Here is a 27931-nt window from a genome sequence, read left to right on the forward strand (position 1 = left end):
GGAGGGAGGCAGGCAGTCTGCCCGGCTGCCTGCGCCACTTGGAGGGAGTTGATAGTTGGTGCCCGGGTTGAGGAAATCAAAGCGCCCTGAAGCCAGGAAGGAAGACAGGCTTGCTTTCTGGGGGGTAAAGAATCCCACTCCTTTCTTTTCATGGACGCCTGCTGCTGCTGGCCAAAGCAGAGGAGATCCCCACTCCCGTGACCCGGCAGACATGGCACTGCAGCCGCGCCCCTCGCTCCCTTGCCTGGGCAAGGGAGCTCAGGGGTCTCTTTACGTGTACAGCATCCCTTCCGACGTGCTGGGGAAGTTCTGCGAGCAGATGGACTGTCTGAATGAGTATGATTGGCTGCGCTTCGGTGAGGATCTATTGGGGCAGGGGGCGGCGGGAGGGGGAGAAGCCGCGAGCTCGGTGGAGTTTGGGTGGCAGGCGGCGGTGGGAATGGGCTGAGGGGGAAGACCCGTGGGGAGCGCCTGGTTTGGGGGGCCCTATAAACTAATCTAGGACAAGTTCTGAGTATCTACGGGAAAATGAGACTGTATTCTGACTCACTCAGCTGATCCCTGTGGCTTGTCCTGTAAATTACATGTTGTAAACTTTGTGAAGTTCTGACTACTGCATTTCAAAAGGGACTTGGCTGAGCTGGAAGAGGGCAACTAGGATGATTGGGGGCTAGGAGCACTTTTTTAAAGGAAAGGCTGAAGTGACGTGGACAAAAAGATTTCCACACTGTGTTGCAAATGCCGTAGATGCAGGTGAAATGTTTGGAGCAAAAACTATCAGACCATGGCCCCACAGCAGGGAAAACCCACAACAGCAGGCCAGGGCTGAAGTGTTTGGGACTTTTCTGTTCAGAAAACAGAAGGAACATGATAGATGCTTATACAATTATGCATGGGGTGGAGAGAGTTGATAAGTTTTTTTCCTCTCTCCCAAAGTGTTAGAACTGCAGGGCATCCCAGGAAACTGATGGACAGTAGATTCAGGAGGAAATCTTTATACAAAAGGAAATTCTTCTTTATACACAGAGTGATTAAAATGTGGAATTTGCTGCCAGAGGACAAAGTGATGGCCACAAACATAGGCAGCTTAAAAAGGGGATTCGACAGATTCATGGAGGATAGGTCTGTCATCAGTGGCTACTAACCATTGCAATTAAAGGGAACCTTTGAATGCTAGTGCTGAAAAGCAACACCAGGGAAGGCCTCTGCCTCTATGCCCTATTGTTAGACTTCTGGAGCAACTAGCTGGCCCCTGTGTGAGACAGGATTCTGGTTTCAAAGGATCATTGGTCTGATCCAGCAGGGCTCTTGTCATGTTCTTATAAACTTGTACAGAAGTTCTCCTCACTGCGTTATGACTGGCACAGTATAACTTGGAACAGTGTTGAGAAATTCTTCTTTACAAGAGGCAATAGATTTATACCAGCCACCCTGAAAGTTTTCAACATGAAAGCTATTCCCCAGATTTTTTATGGGATCCCTTTGTAGATCAATGCCTGGAATTCCAAAGTGGAAAGAATACAATCATCTTTTTTTGTATAAATTATTTGGAGCTCCTCACTGCAAACCTTATGCTGTGCTCTGCTTAGAGGCAAGCCAACACTTACTAGTTACTAGGGCATGGCTAGTTACTCTTAAATTCTGGGCTCGCCTGTGTTTCAATCCTGATACTAATAGCCTCACCTACTGTATTCTTCCACAGCTTCAAGGCCTCCATGTGGTGGTCTCTAGTTGAAACAAAGATACTTTCTCTGGGATTCTCTTGGGATTCCCTCCAAATGTTATCTGCTTCTGAAACCTATATCCAACTGAAAAGACGGCTTCTAGATCAAGAATTTCAAACCTTCCAGGACAAAGCTCACAGCAATTGTTCCGCCCTCAACTACAACATCAAATTTAAAATTAATCAGACGGCAGATTATTTGATCCTACTTTCTGACCCTAACCAGGGAAATTGTAACCTCTGTAGCCAATTTTCTTCTCCACACAATGGAATAATTTACTCTGTATTGGTCCTTCTGGCATAGGAAATAACTTGATATTGAACTGAAAAGTTTAATACAGTCAAAGGCCAGAAAACAAAACAGCAACACACATCCATAATAGCAGATTACAACAATTATTGAAAATAACTTGATATGATTTGGTTTGTTAATGTCTGGTCTTTTCCCTTTTCTTCTTTTTTCCTTTTCCTTTTTAATGTCTAATAAAGGTTTGTTGAGTTGAGTTGAACTTGGAATAAAATTTGATTTAGCTGTAACCTGCTCTTAGCTGCCAGTGATTTTACCTATTGGTCAAATGTCTTTTTGTGATAGGAAATACATTCAGGAAAGTTAGTTTTATCTGAAGTTTTCATTTTCACTTAAGGTGTAGTGTGAGTCTAAAGGCTGAAAGCAGCTGGACGGCATTTCTGAAAACTGTGAGGCTGATAGTTCACTGGTCGAATATGCTTGTCTGGTATCACAGTTTGTGAAAGCTATTTCAGGTGTTGGGCAGGTCTTATGTGAATGGCAAAAAGGGCAAAATGAGAAGTCACTGTTCCTTGCACTATCCTGTCTGCGTGCCTCTCTGATTCTAGTTCTACCCTTTTAAATAGACACCCCCAAGGTTTCTTGTGGCAACTAAGACTTTCTTCTTGTTCCCCCCACCCACACAAAAAAAGAAAATATAATTTTTTAGGTTACTGATGTGTTGCAAATGACCAGCCCACGTATGTGCAAACACCCTTTCTTTGACCTTCAAGTCAGTGGCTACTAGTTCCCACTGGTGGCTAGTGGTGACCCCATAGGGTTTTTAAGGCTGCTTCTGTGTAGCAGCCCAGGACTTTCTTGGTGGTAGTCTCCCATCTAAGATCGGACAAGATCAGGCTAGCCTGGCCTATCCAGACAAACAGCCTAGTAAAATTTTGAAAGGCAGTAACTCTTGTAGACCACTTTTAGAAAGCTGGTTGAAAGTTCAAGCTATACAACCATAATGAGCACCATCAGATATGACGCCCACAGCCCAAAGAGGGATCAACTTGCCAACAAGTTTGTATTTGTGAAGTGTGAGTCAAACAAGTATTTATGGGATCTACTTGCCAGTCCTTTGCAGTTCACACAGCAGTAAATAAGGAACGGGCAGCACACTACTTTTTCAGGACTTCTTTTGCTATTTCTCATTACATAGTCAGTACCCTGCTGACAAAGGATCAAATACTGCCTTCACGGTGGTTTTCATACAGCACTCCCTTAAGAAATATTCTTATTGTTCCTGGATCCCTGCAGAACCTGGCTGCCCACTGAGGAAACTCAAGCAGTCCTGCCTGCTATCCTTTCTTCTCACTCCCCTCCAGTCTTTGAGACAATAAATACTACAGACAGACACCCTATCTCAGTTGGTCTCTTGGAAATCTCTCCCTCAAATTTACAGAGTCCTCTGAATCAAGAACTGATTCACCGCGGAAATGTATTCATCCAATTATTTTTCACTACATGTTTAAAAAGATCAAGGACAAACTACCCATATCATTACATATGCATTACATACATACATACATGCATATGTAAAACACAATTGGGTGCCTGATTTACATGTTGAAGGACATGTAGATTTCCCTTTGTTGTGCTAGATTTATACTGAAAACCCAAACTTTTCTGCTCTTCTTTTAGCATCCAACGTGATAACTGATCAGACTGAGCTGAGGAAAATCAAGTACATGGAGAAGACGGGAATCAGTATAACAAGAGAGCTGATGTGGTGGTGGACGATTAGACTTGGAACTGTCCAGCAACTGTTGGAACTCCTGAATGAACTGCAGTTTTATCGGGCAGCCAAAATCATTGCAGATTGTGAGTAGCCAGTCCTTTGCTTTGGATCAGTCAGTCTACAAATCTACTGTGCGTTCTGTTTTCCCATCTTCTTGGAGGAAATGTTCAAACATCCAGATCAACAGGACTACAATCCCTGTAATTTTACACCAACAGGCATAGTGTCTCCCTTAGACCCTTTCCCATCTGAGGCAAAATCTCAAAGCAGCTGAGATCTAGGCCTATGTCACTTCGTCAGATTGCCTCCAATGGGTAATAGAGGGACGTCAGAGGCCACTGAATTTGGACTAGACGCTAAAATACCACTGAATGCTAGGATATGGGTGAATATTAAGGATCTGTCTTTTCTGTATGAGAGTAGTATCTTGATTTAGCAAACTTTTAAATCCAGGAAACTCTTCTAGGCATTCTTCACTATTTTCTATTGGATTTAATGAAAATATTTATAGCATACCCACTCTTCACCAGTAGGGGCTACGCTCCATCCTCCCTATCTGTGCTGACTTTCTTCTCCATGAGGACCTAAACTGGATGACATCGTTTTCCTCTTCTCCATTTTATCTAGGATGAGATTAAATGACTGGCCCAAGGTCATCCAGTAGAGTGGGGATTCAAACCTAGGGTCTCCCAAATCCTACTCCAACACTATAGCCACTACAGAACACTGGCTCCCACAGTACCTCACATTGCAAAGCATGCAGTCACCACTTAGTTTTATTTGACCACACATTAACTGGAGTGAGGGAAGAAAGATTAGCTGCCGGTGTAGTCTGGACATTATTTACATTTTCAACAATTCTATGTATGTTAGTTGTTTGGGTTTTTTTTTCATTGTAGAAGCCACTGTTTTGAGAGGGGATTCTTTTCTAGCACAAAGGAAAATGCAACTGTGGCTGATTATCATTGCCACTAATAATTGCCTTCTTGGGTTTACTTTGGATAATCTCCTCTGTAGGTCGAGGCAGGAAACAGCGTAAAGTCCTTCTCTTCCAACATTTTGCATAAGACCAACCCAATACAGCATTTCCAAAAAGTGGTGATTGAATGAGTGTTTGTAGGAAAAGGTAAAAATATTTGGCACTCAAAGCCCTAGATTGGGACTGGGGAGCATAGTGAAAGGAGGATTAACTATCCTCCCCCAATATGGTTTCACCTGTCAAAATTAACCCCTTAACTCTTGTCATGATCCTTCTCTCTCCCAGCAATCATGCCCTGGCCCTAGTTGAGCCTAGATGGATGTATTTCAGGACAGGGATCACAAACAAGTTGTCATTTGCTGATTGCAGCATCTTTTGGGGGGGACATAGAGGGAAAGATAATCCAGCAGAGATGATGACCTCAGACTGTTTAAGGCTTTAAAGATGAGCACCAGAACCTTGAACCTGATTCGGTACTCCACCTGGAGCCAATGCAGCTGACAGAGCACAGGTTGATTGTGTGTCCGTCACAGGGTCCAAGTAAGGATCCACTCTGCTGCATTTGGTACCAGCTGACCCGAGTGTGTCCTGTGTATAGTGAGTTGCAGTAATCTAATCTAGAGGTGACTGATGCTTGGATCATTGTACTAGGTCAGCCTGGAACAAATAGGGTGCCAATGGTCTCGCCTGAGGAAGGTGGTAAAAAGCCAGGCAAGCAAGGTGTGTGACCTGAGCCTCCATGGTCAAGGAGGCAGCAAGGATCACACTGAGACACTTGACAGTCGCTGCTGGGTTAATTGGTTGCTGTCAAGAGTTGGCAAATGGCAACTTCCACCTGCCCCCACCCCCTGGCCCAGGCACAAGAGCTCTGCTTTAGATGGATTCAGTTTCAGTGAGCTTAATGAGGCTCACTGTTCCCAAGTCCCAGGCCGCGACAAAGCGCATATGCTTGAATATCTCTGTTTTACTTCACTGCAGGGTAGAATTGCCCCCTTCTTTGGACCATGACGGGTGGGGGTGAGAGTTCTCTCCAGTTCCCATTGTTGACCCATTCACATTCCCAGTCATGGATCAGAAGTTTACTGGCATCACACCCTCCCTCATTTAAGTGTGGGACAAATGGGGTTCTTGGCAGAGCATTATGTTCTCAGCTGCTGCTGCTGATCTCCTGGTGGTCCCTGGCCTGAGAAATATCTGGCTGTCCTTGACCAGGGCCAGGGATTTTTCAGCCCTGGCCCCAGGCTGGTGGAATTCTCTGTCGAACAAAACCCGTGCCTTATGGGACCTGGCTTGGTTCTCTGGGGCCTGTAAGACAGAGATGTGCCTCCAGGTCTATGGTTGAGGGCAGTAACGGTTTTACAGCATCTCTTTCCTGATATAGGGAGGCCTCCCTTTCCTGGTATAGGGAGTAATCCTGATTGCAGCATCTTTTTGGGGGGGACATAGAGGGAAAGATAATCCAGCAGATACGATGACCTCAGACTGTTTAAGGCTTTAAAGATGAGCACCAGAACCTGAAAAGGATTACTTGGATGTAAATCCTATTTTATTAAATGGAGCTTACTCTCAGGAAAGTGTTTTTTGAATTGCAGCTATAATCCGGCATAATAAGGGAATTGTTAGGGTGTCATTTTTGTTTTAGTTAATATGAATTTTAAGATTTGTATACATGTGGTTGTGATTGATTTAATGTCTGAATTATGGTATTATGGTTGTTGTCAGCTGCCTTGAGCCCAGCTTGCGCCAGAAAAGGGCAGGGTAGAAATGAAAACACAGAATCTTAACGAAATAAAAACACAGGATCTTTCAGTAGTAAAAAGGAGACAACTAGTGGATGAGTCACTGCCTCTTCTCATCCCCCTGAATCTGCCGCCACTATTCCATCCTGCCAGCAGTGCAGCTGCAGAGTTTTGTAGACAAATTCCATAATCAAGTCTGGCGCAGTACTTTTTATTTGGACCAACCGAAATATCTCAGAACAGCTTTCAAGTTCTGTATAACTTGATGTCAGGCTTGTTGTCCAGGCAAACAAACAAAGGGAGAGAAGTTGGGTCAAGGCATGGCTACAAAGTTCAAAGTCATAGCAACTTGATGCATTCTGAAAAGCTGTTTCATACCCAATAGCATCTAAGTCCCCTGTAAGATTTTAATACCGTGTTTCCCTGAATATAAGACAGTGTCTTATATTAATTTTTGCTCCCAAAGATGCGCTATGTCTTATTTTCAGGGGATGTCTTATTTTTCTGTGTTCTGTTCGTCGGGCATACTTCCAAACAAAAACTTTGCTATGTCTTACTTTCGGGGGATGCCTTATATTTTGCACTTCAGCAAAACCTCTATTATGTCTTATTTTGGGGGGATGTCTTATATTCGGGGAAACAGGGTAGCAGCATTCCCACCTCAGTTTTTGTACTAACCACCTAGCCTAAGTTCTAAAGAGTGAACTTGAAAACTTATCACTGTTTTGTTTTTTTTTGTTATTCTTAATACAAAGGATGTGGCATTCAACGACAAAAAGTGCAGTAATTTTAAGTGATTAGTATTGTGATGGCATTGCAGAATTTCAAAAATTTCCCAGTAGTGGAGCAGGTATACTCGTGACCTAGTTTTCTAGAGCTTGGTTTCAGAGGGAAAAAAAACTATTGTAATCTAGTGGCGCAGTCAGTTAACTCTTTGGTGGTTGGCTTGCATTGTTATCCAGCAGTTGTAATTTATTTCAGTAGTAATAATTTTCTCTCTGGAATAATATGATTTATTGTAAACTTGAAAGATATTTGGACTATTTGTGATTGCATTGTTGCATCATGATGATGACATTACTGTGATTTTTAATATTCTGTATAATATTAGCCATCAAAAATGTTACGGAAGAATAAAACAGTAGAAATTTACACTTCCCAGAATTAGCTGAATAATTACAGCAAGAAGTGACACATTCTTATGAACCATTTTGTTAACATTGTAAACATTTGGGACATAATCCAAAGTTAAACTTTTTTTTCACTCAGAGATTTAAGTGTATGCTGTATTGAATTAAATTGGCTTTAAAATGCTTCGTTTTGGCTGAATTATGTTTTATCCATTTTATTCTCACTAAAACTTTATGAGGTAAATTAGGCTGAGAACATGTAACTGGTCCAAAGTGATCCATTGAGCTTCCACAGCACAGTGGGTGTTCATTCCTGGGTCTTTCAGATCCTTGTCTGGAACTCTAACAGCTGTACTATACCACACTGTTGAATAGTAGCCAGTAACTAGTCCTCAGTGGGTCATGCAAGCTGTGTGATAGTAAGTGGTGGTTTCTGCTTTTCCTGGCCCTGATGAGTCCTCCTTCAAAGGCTAAAGCAGTCCTGGGAATGGCCCAGTACCCCCTCCTACCACTTGTGGGCGGAAACCACAGTTGGAAGGCTAGCAACAGCCACAGAGGCCATTTGTTTCTGCTGAGGCGCTGCTGTTATTATTTTGGAGGTTATATATTTTTCCAACATTCTTTCTGCAAACTGTGGGATTTTCTGAGGTTTTTAGGAAGGTTTGACTTGTCTGTTCATGGCTCCACTCTATGGATTTAAGTATCCACAAATTTGGCTACGTTGAGAATTTAGATATGTTGATAGCATTGGTGAGCAACCAGACTTCATTTCATGATTATCAGAATGCTGCAACATTCAAAGTATCACCCTTGTATCTTAGAAATCCAGGTTCACATTACCATTCTGCCATATAGCTTGTTTGGTGACTATCAGCTAGTCACTTTCTTAGCCTAGCCTACCTTGCAGGATGTGGTTTGTTGTTTTTTGAGTAAAATGGAGGAGGGGGAAATTATGCATACTGCACTGAGCTTCTTAAAGAGACAGCAGGATGAGAATGTACTAAATACCTTTTGGACCTTAGAGTGAAACTGTCATTTGCCATCTGCCTCCTTTTCTCATCTCAATTTATTTCTCCTTGGAGTTGCCACCAGTCTGGAGAAAAACATGTCCTGTTCCTTTAATAAAAACGTAATGAGTAGAAATGGGCAGTTGAAGCTTCTCTGTTAATCCTCTGTTAAAGGGCAGCGCACTTTCTGCTACTACGTTATTGGCAACCCTATTCCTTATCTCTCCTGGCTTCACAACTCATGTGGGACAGACGTGGCTCATTTTTGTGTACCAACCCACATGCTTCCCTGAAGCATACTTCCTTCTTAGGATCAAAAAAGAATCATTTGTTTCGGGCATTGAAAGTTTTGGTTTCTATCCCTATGGTTAGACTAGTGAAAGAGATCCTTTGAAACATTGGCTGTTCAAGATTGGCATCTCTTTGAAGAAGAAAATCCTATCTGGATCATATTTCTAGACCTCCCAACAAGTAGAATCTCCCACCGATGTGTGTTTACTTAACTATAATAAACATATGCAATAAAAATTAGATATTTAAACTTCCTTAAGCTTTTCCCCCTAAATGGAGATCCAAAGTAACAACATTCTCCTCTTTTCCAGTTTATATTCACAACTATCTTGTAAGAGAATGACTGGCCCATGCTTACCTAGAAAACTTCCATGGCATTATGGGGAATTGAACTAATCCAATTCACTAATCTCTATACATGCTGGTTCTATGTAAAAGGCCATGTGTGTGTTTGGCTTTATTTCACAGGGTCACTCCATCTTCCTACTGATTCTGCCAAGACTCATTTAGACCACACTCAACAGGAGAACGCATCACTTCATCCTCATGGGAGCAGACGTGAAGGCATAAGAAATGGGGCAGAAATTTCTATACCATCAAATTCAGCACACCCAGGTACAATACAGGCAGAATATATACGGGTTTGTTTGTTTGTTTTCAAATCTCAGTCTTTAGTGGACTGACAGACAAAAGTGGTATTTTGTCTTCTTTGAGCACATTCACCTTGTTAATATATCTAATTCTCAGACTGGCCCAATCTGCAGATACTTAAAACCAAAAATTATAGCCATGAACAGAAAAGACATATCTCTCTTGAGAAAGGCCCCAGATTTTCATTAAAAATTGAAAAAAGAATACATTGAGGCTTTAAAACCCTCCAAACTATCAGAAGTAGCACCTATACCTTTAAGAAACAAATTCCCTCTGCAGTGACTATTGTGTAAGATTCTAGACAACCACAGAAATATTGGTTTGTCAGTAAAAGTGGGAGGGTGCAGGATCCTCTCCTGTCATTTTAATTATTTATTGTATTACTAGCAATAAAGCCTGTTGTGTGAAAAAATACAACAGGCTCTAAAAAAACCAGTCCTCCCAGGGCAAGAGAGATGGATTGGGCATATCTACAGGAAATGGTGCCCGACGCAAACACTGAAATTGTGTTCCTTCTCAAGCATTCCAGCTATGCCAAGGAGGAGGGGCAGCAGGGTGCATTCTTTTTCAGGGGTGGGGGCTAGCAGGGTGCCTTTGAAGATGGTGAGACTTCTCCCCATCTCCATAGGCACCCCATTTACAAAACTGCATGCAGGCTTTGCAAAGTGCGGGGAGGGGAGCCAGCAGGTTTCCTGTGAAATGGGAGCCCATTGTGTGAAAAAAAGTCTCCATGTGGAGACTGCAGACTGGGCCAGATGGATTTACCCTGCCCCATCTCCACATGGAGGTTGGATGTGGGGCTGGCCCCACCCAATTTCCACATGGAGATGGGAGTTTGGGAGTTGTAGTCCCATCAGCCCCTCTTTACATGAGAAACAGCACCCTCTGGAGTACATCTCCCAGAATCCTTTGTTTTTTCTGGTTTATCTTTGGGAACGTTCTGCACGATTACATAGTAAGACAAAACTATGCTGGTATTGATTTAAATTGTTGTAATCCACTCTGCCTGACCTTAGGCTGGGGTAGGGCGGAATAGAAATCAAAAATAAAGAACTCAGAGAAGACTCATCTTGCTCTTTCTGCATTGTCTTCCATTTCTGCATTGTTTGTGATATGTTGAATATTATTTTTGATTGTTTCTAATTTTTGTAATCTATTGCACTGTTTACTGGAGGTTTCATGCTACTTTAACTGTGTAATCTGCTTTGAGTTTCAACGAGAAGGAAGGCTATAAATTTGGTTAAATGCATAGGATCAGACTGATAAAAGAACTAAGTACATTTGTTCTTTTAGGTGGCAGAGTTTCTAGTTGCATGATTTCAGGCACAGATGTTCAGAAGAAATCAAGAATCTATTTCCTGTGGGGCCCCTCAGGCCTGTATAAATAGCCCATTCCTAATAGCTTTCATTTAAATTGTTTTCAGATCCTGTTTTGCAAACGGACCCAAACTGTCCTCCTTTAACTCCACCTCCAGCTTCCATTGACCTTCCACATTCTTTACAATCAAATCCTCCTGCTTCATCAAGTATGAAGGTAAATCTTGAAGAGAGAACACCATGTGTTTTAGCATACACTTGGCTTGGGACCCACAAGACTGTCTTTCCCATTATTAACTCATGTAATACCTTATCTCCTTGGACCAACACCTTTTGATTATTCCTTCTGGAGTATAGTTAATAACCACTGCTAGATCTAGCACTTTTTTGATGGTTGCTCCTATCATGCAGAATAGCTTTCTTACTGTTGTTATGAAAGCTTCTGCTTCGTTGAAATACTGCAGGTTATGCAAGGAGGAATTATTCAGGATATATTTAGATAGGGATAGCTAATTTTTAATTTTCATATGTTTATTAAGTTTTAGGGATTGTTCATTTTATGCCATTTTTATTATTACTGTAAAACTCTCTGCCTCTGGTTTCAGAGAAAGGCAGGCTACAAATGTTCCAAATACATAAAGTGACAGTATAAAATGTGAACACCTTTTTGCTTGTAAACACCTGTGTCATATGCTCATTAGGGATCCAGGATTTGCTACAGCTGCCTGAGCTGACTTTCAGTTACACTTTTGATTTGCGTCTGTGTAGTGTGTACACAAGTATGTGCAAAAGTCCTGAAATCTGTGCATTCTGTGAATAGATGTCTTTGTTGATAGCACTATACAGAATCCTCTCTCAAATTTGATTTACTCTGGTGACACCCTGTCTTTTTGATTTGTATCAATTTTATTGACTACCCAAAGCCACACATTCTGTGACATAACACAAAGCTTTGTTTTAAGAGACTTTATCTCTAACGTGGTTGCTGATAAAGATCAGTTAATTAAAATCTGCAGGGAAATCATGAGGAAAGAATAACCTGGTGTCTTAGTATCATTTCCTGTCATTTCTTAAGCTTCTTGACAGGAAAGCTGTGCAACAAACCACAAAATCAGATTGGTAGAGTTTACTAGCACAGAAAAACACAGGTTGGTGCTCCACCCCCTCCCTGACAATGGGCTGTTTTAAGACTCCAAGGCTGTTTCCGCACAGCCAGAGGCAGCGGCTTCCCACCAGCTTTGAGCCGGTGGAGCGTTGGGACTGTTTGCATGGTCCCATGCGGGCAGTCCTGACACCGCCACTGCCCACAGGGGCGGCTCCACACAGAGCCGCCCAGGGTGCCTGCGAGGGACTTACCTTGCATCCCTCTGCAGCTCTGAGCAGCTAGAAAGACACGCCCACGCTGCCCTCTGACCCTCAGGGGTCACAGGGCAGCGTGGGTGTATCTTTCCAACTGCCTGGAGCTGAAGAGGGACGCAAGGTAAGTCCCTCACAGGCACTGGAGGGGCGAAAAGTGACAGCCTCACGCCGGTGCGGTTCACACCGTGCCGGCGGGAAGATGCCGCTTTTCAGAAAGTTTTCAAAAAGTTTCAAAGTGGCGTCTTACCGCCACTTGGTGGGAGCCAGGTTGACACTGCTGTGATGCAGCAGCGCCTTCTGTGTGAACAGCACCCCAGGGACCGGGTTTTTTCCGTCCCTGGGGTGCTGTTTTTCCCCCGTGCGGAAACAGCCCAAGAAAACCTAGTGCTGTGTTTTAATTTGAGACCTGCTTTCCTCCTCGCTACACTTGTGTTAGTTTTTTCTTCTTCTCATGGACATGTGTGTTAGTCCTTCAAAGACCATCTGTGTTTGACATGAGAATTTAATACATCAATTTGTTAAGATTTTATGTCTCAAATCCAGCAAAAACCTTTTGGATTCACTTGTAGTACAAAGCCACTCTTTCTGCAAATGGAATTTCCCCTGTTGCCTTATGATTCAGGACAACTAAATTTAGTGACATGATGGGGAAAAGCATGATGGGAAAGCAAGTATCGGTGTAGCCGGTAGTGGATGGGTGGGTGGAGCCTTTTCAGTGGCTTTGCTTCAGCATCAAACTAATTATCCTTTCAGTTTACTGAGAGAAATGGAAAGCTTCTTCTTCATTGCTTTGCACGTATACTAAGACGGCTGACAGTTTTAAGACCATCATGTGATAGTTTTGTTGTGGAGCCCCAACCGGATGAGCCACGAGGTACATGTATTGTTTCACGTACCTCTCATTCATTTTTAATATGGGTGGAGAAAAAAATTATATATCTAACAAAAACACAGCAAATGGAACACAAGCGTTTTTGTAGGGTCACCAACTCCAGCTTGGGAAATTCCTGGGGATTTGGGGGTAGTGCTTGGGGAAGGTGGGGTTTGGAAAGGGAACTCAATGGGAATATAATGTCATAATCCACCCTTCAAAGCTGCCATTTGTTCTAGGGGAACTGACGTCATATTCTAAAGATCAGTTTTCATTCCTGGAGAATTGTAGGCCACAACTTAAAGTTGGTAACCCTTCCTCTTTTGCCTTGTCTTGCTGTGTTCGACAACCTTCAAGGTTTTTCTTGCAGCCTGACCTCAGCACTAGAAATAAACTGGATAGAAGAAAAGTTGTAAAATGCAGCAAGGTAAAGCAGGGGCTAGGGCGGAGTAAGTTTTTGATTCCTTTGTTCACACACAGTTTTTAATAATAGATTCCACATACACACTCACAAATGTGTAAACTGATGCCTCCTTCCACATTCCGTAACCTACAGTTAGGTGCCTGGTATTTTTTGTTACAGAAATTTAATAAGAGCCGTAGAATCTCAAGGAATGAAAATAACTAAAAACCTCTTGTCTTTCAGACTACAAACCCTTTATGAAATTTGGATTTAGACCAGCACAAATTTGGGTCATTTCTCCCTAGTATAATGGGAGACATTTCACTGAGACATAGACATGAGCACAAACTACACTTATAATGAGAGAACAAATCTAAAATAAAATGTGGTCCAAAATATCTTTTACATATCTTTGTTTACTTTGCAGCTGGTTAAACAACATTACTAATTCTTCCATATTTCATTTCCTTAGACTTCTCATGCGTTTCAAATACCTAAATAGAAATAGTTATCCTCAAAGTGCAGCTCTACTGTTAAGCTATTCTATGGGTAAATGTATTGCAACTGTCCCCCATGATCTTGGTCTGAAGGTCAGAGTTATCATACTATTGTTTCAGTGAAAGTGTTCCTAGAAATAACATTGCGATGCCTTTTCTGTGATATTCCCTAGCCGCACAGTTCATCTATCCCTCAACAGGAATCGCTTCATAATCTCCCTAGCAGGAACCTTGTGTGGACCAAGGCTGAAGTTGAAACAGTCACCAATGGCTTCAGTGAGGAGAATCGAATTAATGACAGTATTTTTGCTGATACTTTTAAAGGCCCGAGGCACAATGTACTGTATGCTGTTAAAAGACTAAAAGAGGTAAGTACCTTTTTTCATTTTTCCATTTTTGGGTCCACTGAAAAATATGATTTTTAAAAAATTCTTTGAAATGAATGAAAGGCTTTACTCACTCAAAATGTATAGCATGAATTTTGTTATTGAAAAAAGTAGGAAATTTTGGGACGAGTTGAGAACAAACACTTATGAAATAGGGTTTTTTTTCCCTTTTGGAATGAGTGGGATGTGGCAGGATCACAGTTCACATTAGTATTTGAATATATTTGCAGTTTTGCTTGTAGAAAACTATGGTATTTATATTTTTAAATAGCATAAATTGGCCATGCTGCCATGCTGGCAGGGGCTGATTGGAATTGTAGTCCATAACATCTGGAGTGTCAAAGGTTCTCCAACACGGACCTAGTGCAAGCACTAAACAACCCTCTTCCCCACCCAGCCTGGCCAAGTCTTGCGTTAAACTATGTGCCTGGACTCCAATGTCCACGTGGGCTTCAGAGGTGGAGCTTGCAGTTTAAACCTGGACCCAGCCAGGCCTAGCCCAGTGTCAAAATGCCAAGCAGGATTATAGCTGAACATCAAAAAGGCAGAAGTAATGAAGCCGAGAGAATTACTCAGTGTATTGTCGAAGGCTTTCACGGCTGGATTCATCTGGTTGTGGTGGGTTTTCTGGGCTGTGTGGCCGTGATCTGGTAGATCTTGTTCCTAACGTTTTGCCTGCATCTGTGACTGGCATCTTCAGAGGTGTATCACAGAGAGAAGTCTGGAAACAGTGTGTAACAGACTTTTCTCTGTGATACACCTCTGAAGATGCCAGCCAGGCGAAACGTTAGGAACAAGATCTACCAGACCACAGCCACACAGCCCAGAAAACCCACAACAACCAGAATTACTCAGCTTTAGAACAATGAGAAAACTGAAATTGCTGAAGATTTTCTATTCTTTGGCTACATAATCAGCCAAAATGGAAACTGCAACCAAGAAATCACAATGAGATTAGAGACTAGTAAAGGCAGCCATGAAGTTGCTAGAAAAGATTCTGAAGTGTAAGGATGAGTCAGTGGCAACCAAAATCAAGTTAATTCGTGCCATAGTATTCCCTATTACTGTGTATGGGTGTGAAAGCTGGACAATGAAGAAAGCTGACCGGAAGAAAGTAGATTCCTTTGTGGTCCTGGAAGAGAGAGGTACCATGGATTGCCAAAAATTTTTTAAAAAGAGGATTCTAGATCAAATCAAGCTTGAACTGTCCCTAGAAAATGAAATGACTAAACTGAGGCTGGTGTACTTTGATCATATTATCAGAAGACAGTAGTCACTGAAAAAGTCAATATGACAGGAAAAATTGAAGGCAGCAGGAAAAGAAGAAGAAACAACATGAGATGGGTTGACTTCTATGATGGAAGCCACAGGCATCAGTTTGCAAGACCCAGAGGCGTAGTGGTTGGAAATAGTGCCTGGGGACAATACCTGAGGGGTTGGGGGAAGAGAAAAAGAGAGGCGGTGTTACCAGCAAGGCTCAGAGCAGCTGTGGCAGTCGGGCCAGGGAGTTGCTCCAGGTATGTCCACGGAGGCTGTGGAGTCCTGGAAGGTAAATGGGGTGGGGGAGGGGAGATGGAATCCCCCCCCCATGAGTTTATGGCCCCAACTTGTAGGTATGTATTTCTCAATCCAGTAAAGCTGAGTTTTCAGAAAAGTGATAAATGTATTCTTCTTTATGCCTTTTTTTAAACAGAAGGAATGTGCAAACCCGAATCAGACGCAGAGATTTTTTCGCACAGAAGTACAGATCTGTTTTCGGTAAGTTGGAGAAAGAGATCTGTACTATTGGCTAATTTTTTATCTTTTCTAATAACTTTAGCTTGTAAGCATTACTTTGTTGCTGTGTGGCTGTGGTCTGGTGGATCTTGTTCCTAACATTTCACCTGCATCTGTGGCTGGCTGGCATTTTCAGAGGTGTATCACAGAGGGAAGTCTGTTACACACTGTAACAGCCGGGAAACCCACCACAACCACTTTTTTTATTATTGTGAACTAAACGAACTAACACTTAATAATGGAAAATCAAAAATAATAGTTGGTGCCAACTTATTTGGAAAATTAACAACATTGCAATTGATCAGGTCAAATCCTTTAAATATCTAGGGGTCAACTTCCAATACAATTTCAAATGGTCACTACACAGATCCTGTCTGATCTCATCAGTCAAATACACTATGTCTGGTATAATTCAATTTTACTATGGAAAAGGAAACCAGTCTGTAATAGCTGCTCTAAAAATCTTTCAGGCAAAATTATTGCCTAAAATTCTTTATGGGATTCCAATATGGATTGGAGGTTTCCATCATATATTGAGCAAATTCACTCACACTTCCTGAGAAGGATACAGAGAACCCCAAACCATGTTACATCCAACATTGTGCCTCGAAGCTAGACTCTTACTAGTTAAGACTGAAGCTTGGGTTGCTTCTATAAAAATACTGGCTCAAGCTACACTCTAGGACTCTTGCCGGTGACCTCAATTTAAATCTTCTTAAAGATCAGTTCCCATTTCGCTGGTTCAAAATTATTGGGGACAAAATCAGATCCATAGGGATTGATCTGGATAGTATAGGCATTCACAATAAACTATATATCTTCAAACTAATTCGTGACAGACTGAGAGACCACGAGCATCACTTCTTCTATCCAACAAAGGCAGTTATAGGCTCTCCCCGGTTTCTTGGAATACAGCCAAACTACAGATTCAGGGCTAAAAAATTTTCCACTCTGTCATCTATCAAATGATGATGAGATTTTATGCTAGCGCTTTTTAATAGCTTTCCATCAGGTGTCTGGAAGATATCTCTGTATACCCAAACAACAAAGACTATGTCATTCCTGATGCAAATCCCCAGATACTATATCCCACATACTCTTGGAATGCAACCTTCACAACAATCTACATGTATCCCTGATTCATCCTCTGCAAACCACAAGGACCACTCAATCCATTTCTCAGGCTACTCTCTTTTTGCTAAGTGACTGCAATTCACAAATTACTTTAGCAATAGCCATATATTTAGAAAATATTTTAAACTTTTAAGTTCAGTATTTGGACTTTTTTTAAAAAACACCTTTCTTTTAAATGACCTTCATACATTCATACTCTTGTGATAATCCTCTAATATGCCAATAAAGGTATAATAAATGAATGAATGGATATTTGGTGTACGCAGACACACATGCACCGAGACTAGATAATAAAGAGAAAAAAAGACCCAGTGGCAGGGTCAAAAGGCCATAAAATACAGGAAGTACAGGATAAGACATACTTCTGTTTTGTGCTAACATAATAATGAAAAAGATACCATACACAGCAGTTCCTGTTTATTTTTTTTTTCATTCTATGAAGAAACTGACTTTATTCTTAAAGGGCAAGTATACTGGGATTCCCCTGGAAAAACCTAATTTTGTGAGAATTTCCCTCCAGCAGACTAGAGCAGGGATGTCAAACTCTGTTGCTTCAGATGTTCATGGACTACAGCATGGGCTGATGGGAATTGTAGCCATGAACAACTGAAGTGCCACAGTTGGACACCTCTGGACTAGAGAAAAGCTCCAGCTGCACTTGGGAAATGGAGATGTTTGGACGGGCTGTTGTCTGCATGCAAATTTGTCATTTGTTTTTCTAACATGCTTGAATTTACTTCTAACTTAGAAGTAAAGTTGGGGGCTCATGGTACTAGCAATTTTGATTCAGTTGTTCATTTCTGTGCTTAGGAAAGATCAGTGGGGAAGTCAGATAGGAGAACCCAAAGTCTGCTCTTGTTCTCATTTCAAATTGGGAAGAAGTGAGTTAAGATCTGAAAAGTTCCAGAATTAGTCAATGGTATTTATGTTATTTATGTTAACCATGGTATTTATGTTATTTATATTAATGGTATTTATGTTAACCATGATAACTAGCTAAACTGTGCAAGCTGTTCAAATAGCCCTGTTTTAGTATTTTAAATCATGTGTATTCATTTTGGTTACACAATATATGTTCAAATGCTACATAGGTGCTGTCATCATAACATTCTGCATCTTCTGGGCTTCACTGTCGAAAGTGGATTTCACTGCCTAATATACCCATACATGCCTAACGGATCATTGACTGACAGATTACAATGCCAGGTAGGCAAAGCTTCAGGTATTGTTGCTTGCAGTGTCTGAATTTTAACATTTTGATTTGATATGAAAAGCATTTGTGGGTTCCCTTGTTTTCAATATTCTTGTTATGCATTCTACTGAAGTTGCCTTGTGCCTGCGGAGCTGAGGGGAAGATCACTGGGCCCAGACACCTGCTAGAGGAGACTGCACAATCTACTGACTGGAGTAGATCAGCCTTACCTAAGTAGTGCTCAAAGTAGCAACGAAACTGAAGAAGTATATGTTTTCATTGCTACACCAGAGGATCAACAGTAGCTGGAAGACTTCCCCCTGCAGTATAGGAAGAATTCTGTTTGAATGGTGTCAAGCTTCAATTGCCAAAAGATGGAGCCCAGGGCTATTGTGCCTCTACATGGCAGGCTGGAGTATCGACAAAGCTTTGGTTGGTGGCAGAGGAGGGGGACTCTATCTTACCTTAGCCGCTCTCTCCCTTGTTTAACTCCACTCCTGTTATTACAAGGTAGAGCACTGGCGTAATGCCCATTGGGCAAGGTGGGCAGCTGCCCAGGGCATCACCTTGTGGGGGGGCATCAAAATGCTGGGTTCGTTTTTGGGTATTTTTAGTGGTTTTCCATTTTTGGCCTGCAGGGGGCGCAGTTTTTAGGCTAGCGGCACCACAATTTCAGCGTATCATCAGGAGACTGTCCTTATGATACCCCCCAAGTTTCGTGAGGTTTCGTTCAGGGAATCCAAAGTTATGGACTCCCAAAGGGGGTGCCCCTATCCCCCATTGTTTCCAATGGGAGCTAATAGGAGATGGGGGCTACAGTTTTGAGGGTCCATAACTTTGGCCCTCCTGAATCAAACTGCACCAAACCTGGGGGGCATCATTAGGGAAGTCTTCTTATGAGCCCCTGAAAGTTTTGAGACTGTGCCTTCAGAAATGTGCCCTCCCCCAGCCTGCAACCCCCATTGACAGCAATGCAGAAAACTCAATTCAGAACAAAGATTCTTGGGCAAATTTCAGGATGTTCTTGCAGGGAGGGCATTCTTGGACGTATCAGCACCAACATTTCAGGGTATCATCTGGAGACTGTCATGATGGCACCCCCAAGGTTTAGTGCAGTTTGGTTCAGGGGGTCCAAAGTTATGGACCCTCAAAAGGGTAGCCCCCATCTCCTTAGCAAAGAATGGGGGATGGGGCACCCCTTTGAGGGTACATAACTTTGGACCCCCTAAACCAAACTGGACCAAACTTTGGGGGTACCATAAGAACAGTTTCCAGATGATACCCTGAAATTTTGGTGCCGATACATCCAAAAATGCACCCCCTGCAGGCACCAATGTCCTGGTGCAAAAAAAATATTGGTCATGGTGGAGTGGCCGCCCATGAGGGGGGGGGGCATCCAACTCAGGTTTTGCCCAGGGCTACAGTTTGCCCAGGGCTGCCTCGTTACGCCCCTGAGGTAGAGGTCTGGCCCATTCTAATTGGCTATCCTGCTTCCTGCATGTTAAAGGTTTGCCCTGGTCTTGTTTAAAGCCTCATGAAAGGGGTTGTGGTCATGCTGAGTGAGACTAACAGGGGGTTCATCTATGGTTTCAGTGCACTCCCAAACGTGGGGACTGTGCCTGCACAGGCCATTCGATCCAGCAGAATTCTCACAGCCCATAGCAACAGCAGGGGGCGCTCTCCTCCCTGCATCATTGCTGACAGTTCCTTCTGGCTCAAACCATCACATGACCAGGGAGGTACATCCCCTCCTCCCTCCAATTCTTCCCTTGCCACCTCAGTGTGCAGTTCTCTTTATCCTGTTCTCTCTCTCTGTGAGTTGGTGAGATAGCTTTCACTGTCTAGCTTTGAGAGTTCCTTCTTTCCCTTGCCGGAGTTGTAGTTTCGATCTGACTTCATTGGTTCATTGGAATGCCTCTCCAAGAAAGTAGCCCTCTTAATGGACATTATCTTAGTGAAAATGTGGCCCTTTGAGAAACATGTTGTCCTTCATCCAAGTTTAGATTTCCTTCCCAAGGTAGTATCTACCTTCCACCTCACACAGAATTTGGTTTTGCCTGCTTAAAACAAGTCTGCTTAAATAGTTGCAAATCCAAGACCCTTTTTGTTTGTTATTCTGGTCCCAAGATGGGAACATCTGCTTTGGCCCAGTCCATCTCCAGGTGAGTGGTGAAGGCTATTAGGGAGTGCTGTAAGAATGCGGCTCGATACTGGCCTTGGCAGGTGAAAGCTCACACACACACACACACCCCGAGCTCAAGGAAATTTGGCCACCTATAGCAGAATACCACTGAGTGACATCTGCAAATCAGAGACTTGGTCCTCAGGTGACACCTTTGTGAAGGACTATGTGGCAGACCTGTTGGCGAGAAAGGATCCTGATGTCAGAAAAGCAGTGCTCCAGGCCATGTTCCAATGAGAAGGATCCACCCACCTTATTGTGTATAAGTGGCTAACTAAAACTGCACTGAAACTGTTGATGAAAACCTGATTGTTTACCGCAACTGGTGTTCATCAATATCTTCAGTGCAGATACATATCCCCCCCTCATACCTCTTTAGATGCACTCTTTTTGACTCTCTCTTTGTTATTGGGTGTCTGGCAGCAAGTAGAAACTGGAGGGTTGAAGGGGTGCGCCTGGCCATGTTTAAGTGGGAAGGAACCATTATGGTAACGCAGGGAGGACAGCGCCCCCTGCTGTTGCTACAGGCTGTGAGAATTCTGCTGGATTGGCTGACCTCCACAGGCGCAGTCCCCACATGTGTATCTTCACTTAAGACCTAGATGAATACCAGTTAAGGTAAGCAACCAGGTTTTGGGTCCACAGTCCAGGCCTTACCTTACTACACTTTTCTGTCCTCCTCTCTCTCCTATGCTACCTTAGAGGGCCTGTGTCAACCTGAGGGGGTTGGAATTCTGCTGGCCTTACCCATGGAACCACCTGTGGGTGTGGTTCAGTGGCAGAGCCCGCCTCCTCTATGTGCTGTGCCTATCCACACTTTCCTAGCCTGCTGTCAGATGAGGCTTCCACCAGGGGCTTGCTGTAGTTGTTCCAGTCACTGGCAGGGCCTGTGCAACCCACCTAGAACTGTCTACCAGCCCAGGGAAGTTTGTGGGCAGGGTTCTCACTCCCATACAATAGTAGTTGATCTGTGTCTATAGAGTTAAGAGGAAGCACACTTTGGGCTTAGTCTCGGACCAGAAGAAGAAAAGCTACTTGGTGGTTGCATGTTTTTCCTCTCAGCAAGAAACTCCAAAACAGCAAGAAAGGAAGTTCTCCCTTTAATGTAAACATTTTAAATATATGTTTAAGATCCTTGGAGCCTGAAGATGGAGTGGAGCCTGAATAAATTAACATTGTCGAGCTGTTTGCATAAGACCTTGTTTCTAGACATTTCTACTGGCTGTTTTTTTAAAGAGTTAACTTGGGAAGGCATTTTTTTTGTCTCTTACTTACTTGTTACATATTTTCCTATGCATTCACTTTGGAAAAATAGAGAAAGGTCTGTACTAGATATTGGGGAAAAAAACTACAGCCACTGAATATGTAAGATATTTCCTACTTTTCAGTTTCTAGTTTTGTTTACACAACTGGTTCTATGTAACCATCTCTTCATTTTGATCCAAGGTGAATAAAAACAATGAGAGACGAGAAGATTGAAATCTATTCTCCTTTCATGGCACAACCCCAAACCAATTTCCCTTATCCTGGCTACAATGTCCATATAAAAACGCTGGGAAGATCCAGTCACAGACCTTCCAGCCAGTTATCTGGCTTGGCTGTCAGTAGTGTTGGTTTAGGGCTTGGTTAACTTTGGTGGTTGTTTTGAAATCATTACTGCAATATAATTCCGGTAAATTATCATACAACTAATTTATACCTTCTATCTGGTTAGCTTAGGGCATGTAAACAGTTTATCAGGCTTAGTAACTAATCTCAAATTTAATTAATTTCTAGATAAGATATCATGAGAGTCATAGCATACAATACATAAGAATAGTTTGTTAATTATATGGTGAAAGTAGTCTCTTTTAACCCATGATTTGATATCTGCTTCAGTCCAGCATGAGATCCCATTACTCATCCATCAGAGAATTTGTCCAGTTGTATTGTTTACTGCCTCACAGATAAACACATTGATCTTACAGTCTTTGAAAGATTAAAGGGCCACTTTTCCTTCTGTTGCAGGGTGGTTCTGAACCATTAACCTGGGAGAGACGTATTAGAATCTCCATTGCACTTGTTCAAACTATTCAGTATTTACATAATTTTGAAATTCTTCATGGAAATGTGAAAAGGTAGGGAGCAGTTTTTAAAACCTCATTTTCTTCTTCATCTCATTCTAAATATAAATGTGTGAAACTATTGGGGCAGTTTGGGAAGCCTTCTTGGGTGTATTTGACTTGTCGTGCAGGGGTGTGTGGACAGGAATGTTATCTTCTTCAGGGTGGATGAGGTGGTGCCGCAGGCAACAGGGTGCTCCCACCCAGAAGAAATCTGTGGCAGAGTCCTCTTCCTCATCTTGCCTCATTGTAAATTGTGTTGCTTTACAACCCGTTAAAATCAGTTGTGAACAAGCTGGGCCCATGAGGAACTGCAGGACATGAGGGAACCCAACCCAAACCACTTTCTCTAGCATATTATAAACTGTTATGAGCTCAAGCATCACCTCCCCTTTTCTCCCCTCCCCAACTGACATTCGTCAGAATATGGCTCCTGGAGCCCAGTGAACATGCTCTAGTGCATGTTCTAGTGCAAGACAGTTCTAGTGCAAGACAGCTTATCTCCTGAACATCTGGTGCCCTGCTCCCACAGCTTTGTAAACCTGGTCTAATTGCTATTAGTGTGATCGCTGTATAGTTTTGGCTGTGGAGGTTTGGAGATAGGTGAACAGGAGCCACTTATCAATTTTAGTGATGTAGCCCTTGTAGGAAGATATTTTTACTTGCCTCTGGCTATTCTGTCAGAAGAAGTGAGGAGGTGAGGAGAGAAAATGCTTTACCTACTCCAGGATAATATAGCCTGTTAAGGATCCAAGCAGGCCATTCTCACCTTTACTTTCTCTCTTACTGATGCTCAACTGCCCGTAAACTCCAGGAAAGCAATGAGCATGCTTTTATTTGCTTCTTGCCATCAGGAGGAGTGGTGGTGAAGATTACAATGATTGGTTTCAAGTTTCTGTTTACTTTATCTACACCTGTATTTGTTGTCTCCCATTTATAGTTCCAATGTTTTACTGGATGCAAACTTTGTTCCCAAACTTGGACATGCTGGTTGCAGACTGCAACCTGTGGCAAAAACAACGGAGAATGGAGGGATGGAAACCAAAGTCATGCAAGTTTCCCTTGCCTACTTCCCAGAAGATTTCATTAGGCATGGGCAGCTAACTGAAAAAGTGGATATTTTCAGTTGTGGAATAGTAAGTTTTCTGCCTTAACACCATGAGTCTCATACAAAGAGACTAGCAACTGGGTGAATGTATTCCCAGGTATGTTGCATAAATAGCCTGCATGCTAGAGCCCTGGGGAGTCAGTGGACCTCATTATGGAAGTATCAGATGGGGCTCCCATTGAAGGCTACTGTTCACACCAGACCAAGGGATGCTGGAGAAAGTGTTTGTGAGGGTCGGTCTCCTTCTATGTGTGCAGAGTTTCACAGACATGAAGGTCATGGAACCTGAGCTTTATTAATTTTTGTCATATCCAGCATTAATGGATGTAACCATATGTTTGAAAGGAGGGCAGAAATAACTGTTAAGATCTCTGAAGGTAAAGAATGAAGGTTTTGGTATCCTCCTGTCAACTCCTTGCTTTGTCTCTGGCTATCAAAATTAATTAGGCAACATAAGCAACTCGGGGGGGGGGGGGGAGAGGGAGCACACAATATTTAGGTCACCTCAAGACAGATTGCAGAGGATATTGTTAGTACAAAATGTACAGAGGATTGAATACAACATCTGTTCTGGTCTAAATTTCTCCTTGATGCATTTCTCTATTGAACACAGAAGATAAATGTATGAACAGCTAATATTCCTTTGATCTTACTGAGTAATCCATTCTAAAGAAAAGCAGTCTAATAGTTTAAAAATGCTTTCTAGGTTCTAGCAGAGATACTGACTGGCATTAAGGCCATGGATGAAAGAAGGCATCCCATCTTCCTGGTAAGTGAGAAATGGTTTGGGAGATTTTTGTTTCATTTAAATGAGATTGATTTGAAGCAGAAATAGGTGCTTTTCAAATGAACTTAGATGTTTAAAAATAAATATTTCTGATTCAGTCTTCATTAGTTAACTGGTTGTCTAGTGGGCAGATACAAAAGAGACAGACCATCTATCTCTCTTTTCTTCAACAGAAAAATGCCCTCCTTGATGAAATTCAGGTGGCAAAGAAACTATCTTGCTCTCAGAAAGGAACCTTTGAAAGCATTGCAGCCAAAGCAATATGTGGAAAGTACCAAGACAAGAATGTACTCCACTGGCCAGCAACACCTGCTATTTATTTGGCTACTGCTGCCTGTATGTGTTTGCGGAAAAAGAATCCTCAAGTGGCAGAGGTAAACATGCCAACTCCCAAACCGCCCACCCCCCCTCTCTCTCTGACAGCAAAGCTTCCCTTTTAGGTCCTACAAATGTGCGTAGCAGCATAAACAAAGATCTTAACCACAGCCATCATCAGGCACATAGTACACTGGGGCAAGAAAGGAGGGTGGAGAGTTTGTATCTATGTAGTCCTTAGATTGGTGGAGGACTAGGACCAGCGATACCTGAATTCAAACCCACACTCAGCTACAGTGCTCATGTTGGGTCTCTCATATTTTCAGCCTACCCCAAAGGGGTGGTGTGAGGAGGGGGAGAGATATGGATGCCACTCTGAGCTTCTTGGAAGAAAGATGGGAGAAAATGGGATAGATATCTTTTAGGAGGCTATTGCATGAACAGGACCCTACTGCAGAAAAGCCCTGCTTCTGGTAGCTGCCTACCTTCAGGAGGTGTGGAAACTTGGAGGACCTCTGAGGATGGCGTTAGAGAAGGGTTTTCAACTCTTACTCTCCAGATGTTCATGGACTACCAGGAGCTGATGGGAATCGTAGTGCAAGAACATCTGGAGGGCCAGAGTTAACACCCCCATGTTAGAGCATTAACATTTGTTCCAATAGGTAAATGCAATTATGGAAAAATTAGATCATCAAATGCAATATCAGAAGATGTCTGAAGGAAGAAAATATCCTGAACTGTCTCTCAACACCCCTGAAGAAACAAATGATGAGCCAGCCAGCCCCTTCAACAATGGATCCTCAGATGACAACTGTGATGGAAGCATAAATGCTGAGTCGTTGAACTGTGTGGATTTATTACCTCCATTGATGAGTGTCAAGTCTCCTGAAACATACCCTGAGCAGATGTTACGGGTCCCTTGTGAGTCTGATGAATCAAGTAACTTTCCTTGGGATCCTTTGGAGGATGTTGCGTACCAGGCACCAGTTGGTGGCCTTCCAGAAAACATTTCCCCCATAATGTGTCTTGCAAATAATCCAGAATACAATGATATCACAGCAAAATCTATAGACTCAGAAAGACATATTCCTCAGGAAGTGGCTGTTTCTTCAAATAGAACTCTCTTAAATATAGAAAATTCTGGTGCTACCTGTTCTTCAGAAGGTAATGCTTTTAAGTATTCTTTTAACAATATTTGTTGAGTAACACAAATCTAGCTGTTCTACTGCAGACCAACATGGCTACCATCTGATATGTTCTACTTTATATCTCCTTGTTGAATCCCTGGCAGTGTTACAATTCCTTCCTTTCTTCTTTTCTCCACTGAGAAGGGCTTTGTTGGTGTGTAAAGTGCTGCCAAGTTGTAGCTGACTTTTGGTGACCTCAGCAAGAAGTTTTCAAGGCAAGTGAGAAGCAGAGGTGATTTGCCATTGCCTTCCTCTGCAGAGTCTGTTTTGATAGTCTCCCTTCCAAGTGCTAACCCTGTTTAGCTCTTGAGATCTGATGAGATCGGGCTATATCATGCTGCCCTTCCCCACAAGGCTTTGGACAATCCAAAAAATGGTATAATTCAGATCTAACAGAAAGCTTGCTCTCCAAACCCTGTCCTTTCACTAAGCTGAGATCCAAATTTGCCCAAGGGGACAGTTTGAACAGGATGTGCGTCCAGTGAAGTGCCTGATGGCTGGAGGTTCTCCTGGGATTGTCAGTATTCACTAGCCATTGTACTTTAATGTGGTTAGCTATGGGAGCCAGTGTAGTATAATAGCATTGGATTAGAAATGGGAAAACACAGGAGGGCTGATCCTCATATGCTGCCCTGAGTTTCTTCAAAGGAGGAGGCTATGATAAAAATGTGACCAATAGATAGTTGATGGATTTATACTAACCTTTATTATTCAATCCTTCTAAAAGATGTTACTCCTAAAAATAAACACAAATCAGCAAACATCTGCTTTTACAGGTTAGCTCACCAATTTGTAAAAGTATTTAACATTGTTGGGCCTGATATTTGATTTAGTTTGCAAGTTTGGAAGAAATAGTGTTCATTATTGCATTTGTTATTTGAAATATGTTAGTTACCTTGAACACATCTTTGGAGAGGCCTGTAAATGTACTAAATAAAGTATAAATATTGTTTGCTTTGTATTTCAGCATCAGCCAAAGAAACCGTTACAGAAATAAAGATCAATGACCAAAAAAAGAAGATGATGCAAGATATTTTACTATATGAAGACAAAAAACTAAACACTTCTGAACTTTTGAATATTAACTAAATCATCATTGATAGCATTTTTGGAAGAAGCTCCTTTTCAGCTACACCAAAATATGTTGCAAAAATTATTTTGCATACAGTATGCAACACTTCTATGTTTAAATGATATAAAAGGGAAATATGAATTTGAGATAATCAGAGCTGTGGAGAATCTCTTCTCTGATTTACAGCTTCTTCTGGAAGTTAACATTGCCCAGGACAAATGCAGAAAAGTTGGGAAGAATTTGTTGGACAGTTATTCAGTTTAGCCATAGAGTCTTCAAGAACAAATTGTATTGAAATGTTTCACCTTGTGTATGATGTTGAAGCTCACCAGGTATTATTCTGGCTACATTGTTCCAACTTGTAGTGTGCAAGTATTATGTATGTACATTGTCTGAAGATGTCAGTATGTGAATGAACTGAGTCTACTGACAAGCATTGTATTTTGAGGTGATAAGGATGTTTTATCACCTGTTGTCTGATTTGTGGTGGCTCACACAGGTGAATCACATGGAGCACTGATGACTGTACAGGTGTGAATCAGCCTTCCATCTTCTGGAGCCTCGCAGCAGACACACATACAACCTGTGCGCCAGCTGCATTGGCTCCAGGTGGAGTACCAGATTAAGTTCAAGGTTTTAGTACTGTAGTACAAAGCCCTAAATGGCCTGGGACCAATGTACCTACTAGACTAGGGATCT

The 27931-nt window shown here is 42.3% G+C and overlaps 1 protein-coding gene across 1 annotated transcript; it reads left to right on the forward strand.

The window, feature by feature from the left end:
- The first annotated feature begins 15 nt into the window (after nt 1-15).
- Nucleotides 16-27931, forward strand: IRAK2 (interleukin 1 receptor associated kinase 2). The gene is made up of 13 exons (XM_048491862.1): nt 16-356; nt 3651-3830; nt 9362-9508; nt 10969-11078; nt 14165-14359; nt 16071-16135; nt 18379-18493; nt 22669-22778; nt 23704-23899; nt 24578-24640; nt 24832-25032; nt 25636-26137; nt 27128-27931. Exons 1-13 carry the CDS (start codon nt 212-214, stop codon nt 27247-27249), a joined length of 2151 nt encoding a protein of 716 aa, XP_048347819.1. The 5' UTR covers nt 16-211; the 3' UTR covers nt 27250-27931.

Source organism: Sphaerodactylus townsendi, linkage group LG03 (genome assembly GCF_021028975.2).
Source record: "Sphaerodactylus townsendi isolate TG3544 linkage group LG03, MPM_Stown_v2.3, whole genome shotgun sequence".
Lineage (NCBI taxonomy): Eukaryota > Metazoa > Chordata > Lepidosauria > Squamata > Sphaerodactylidae > Sphaerodactylus > Sphaerodactylus townsendi.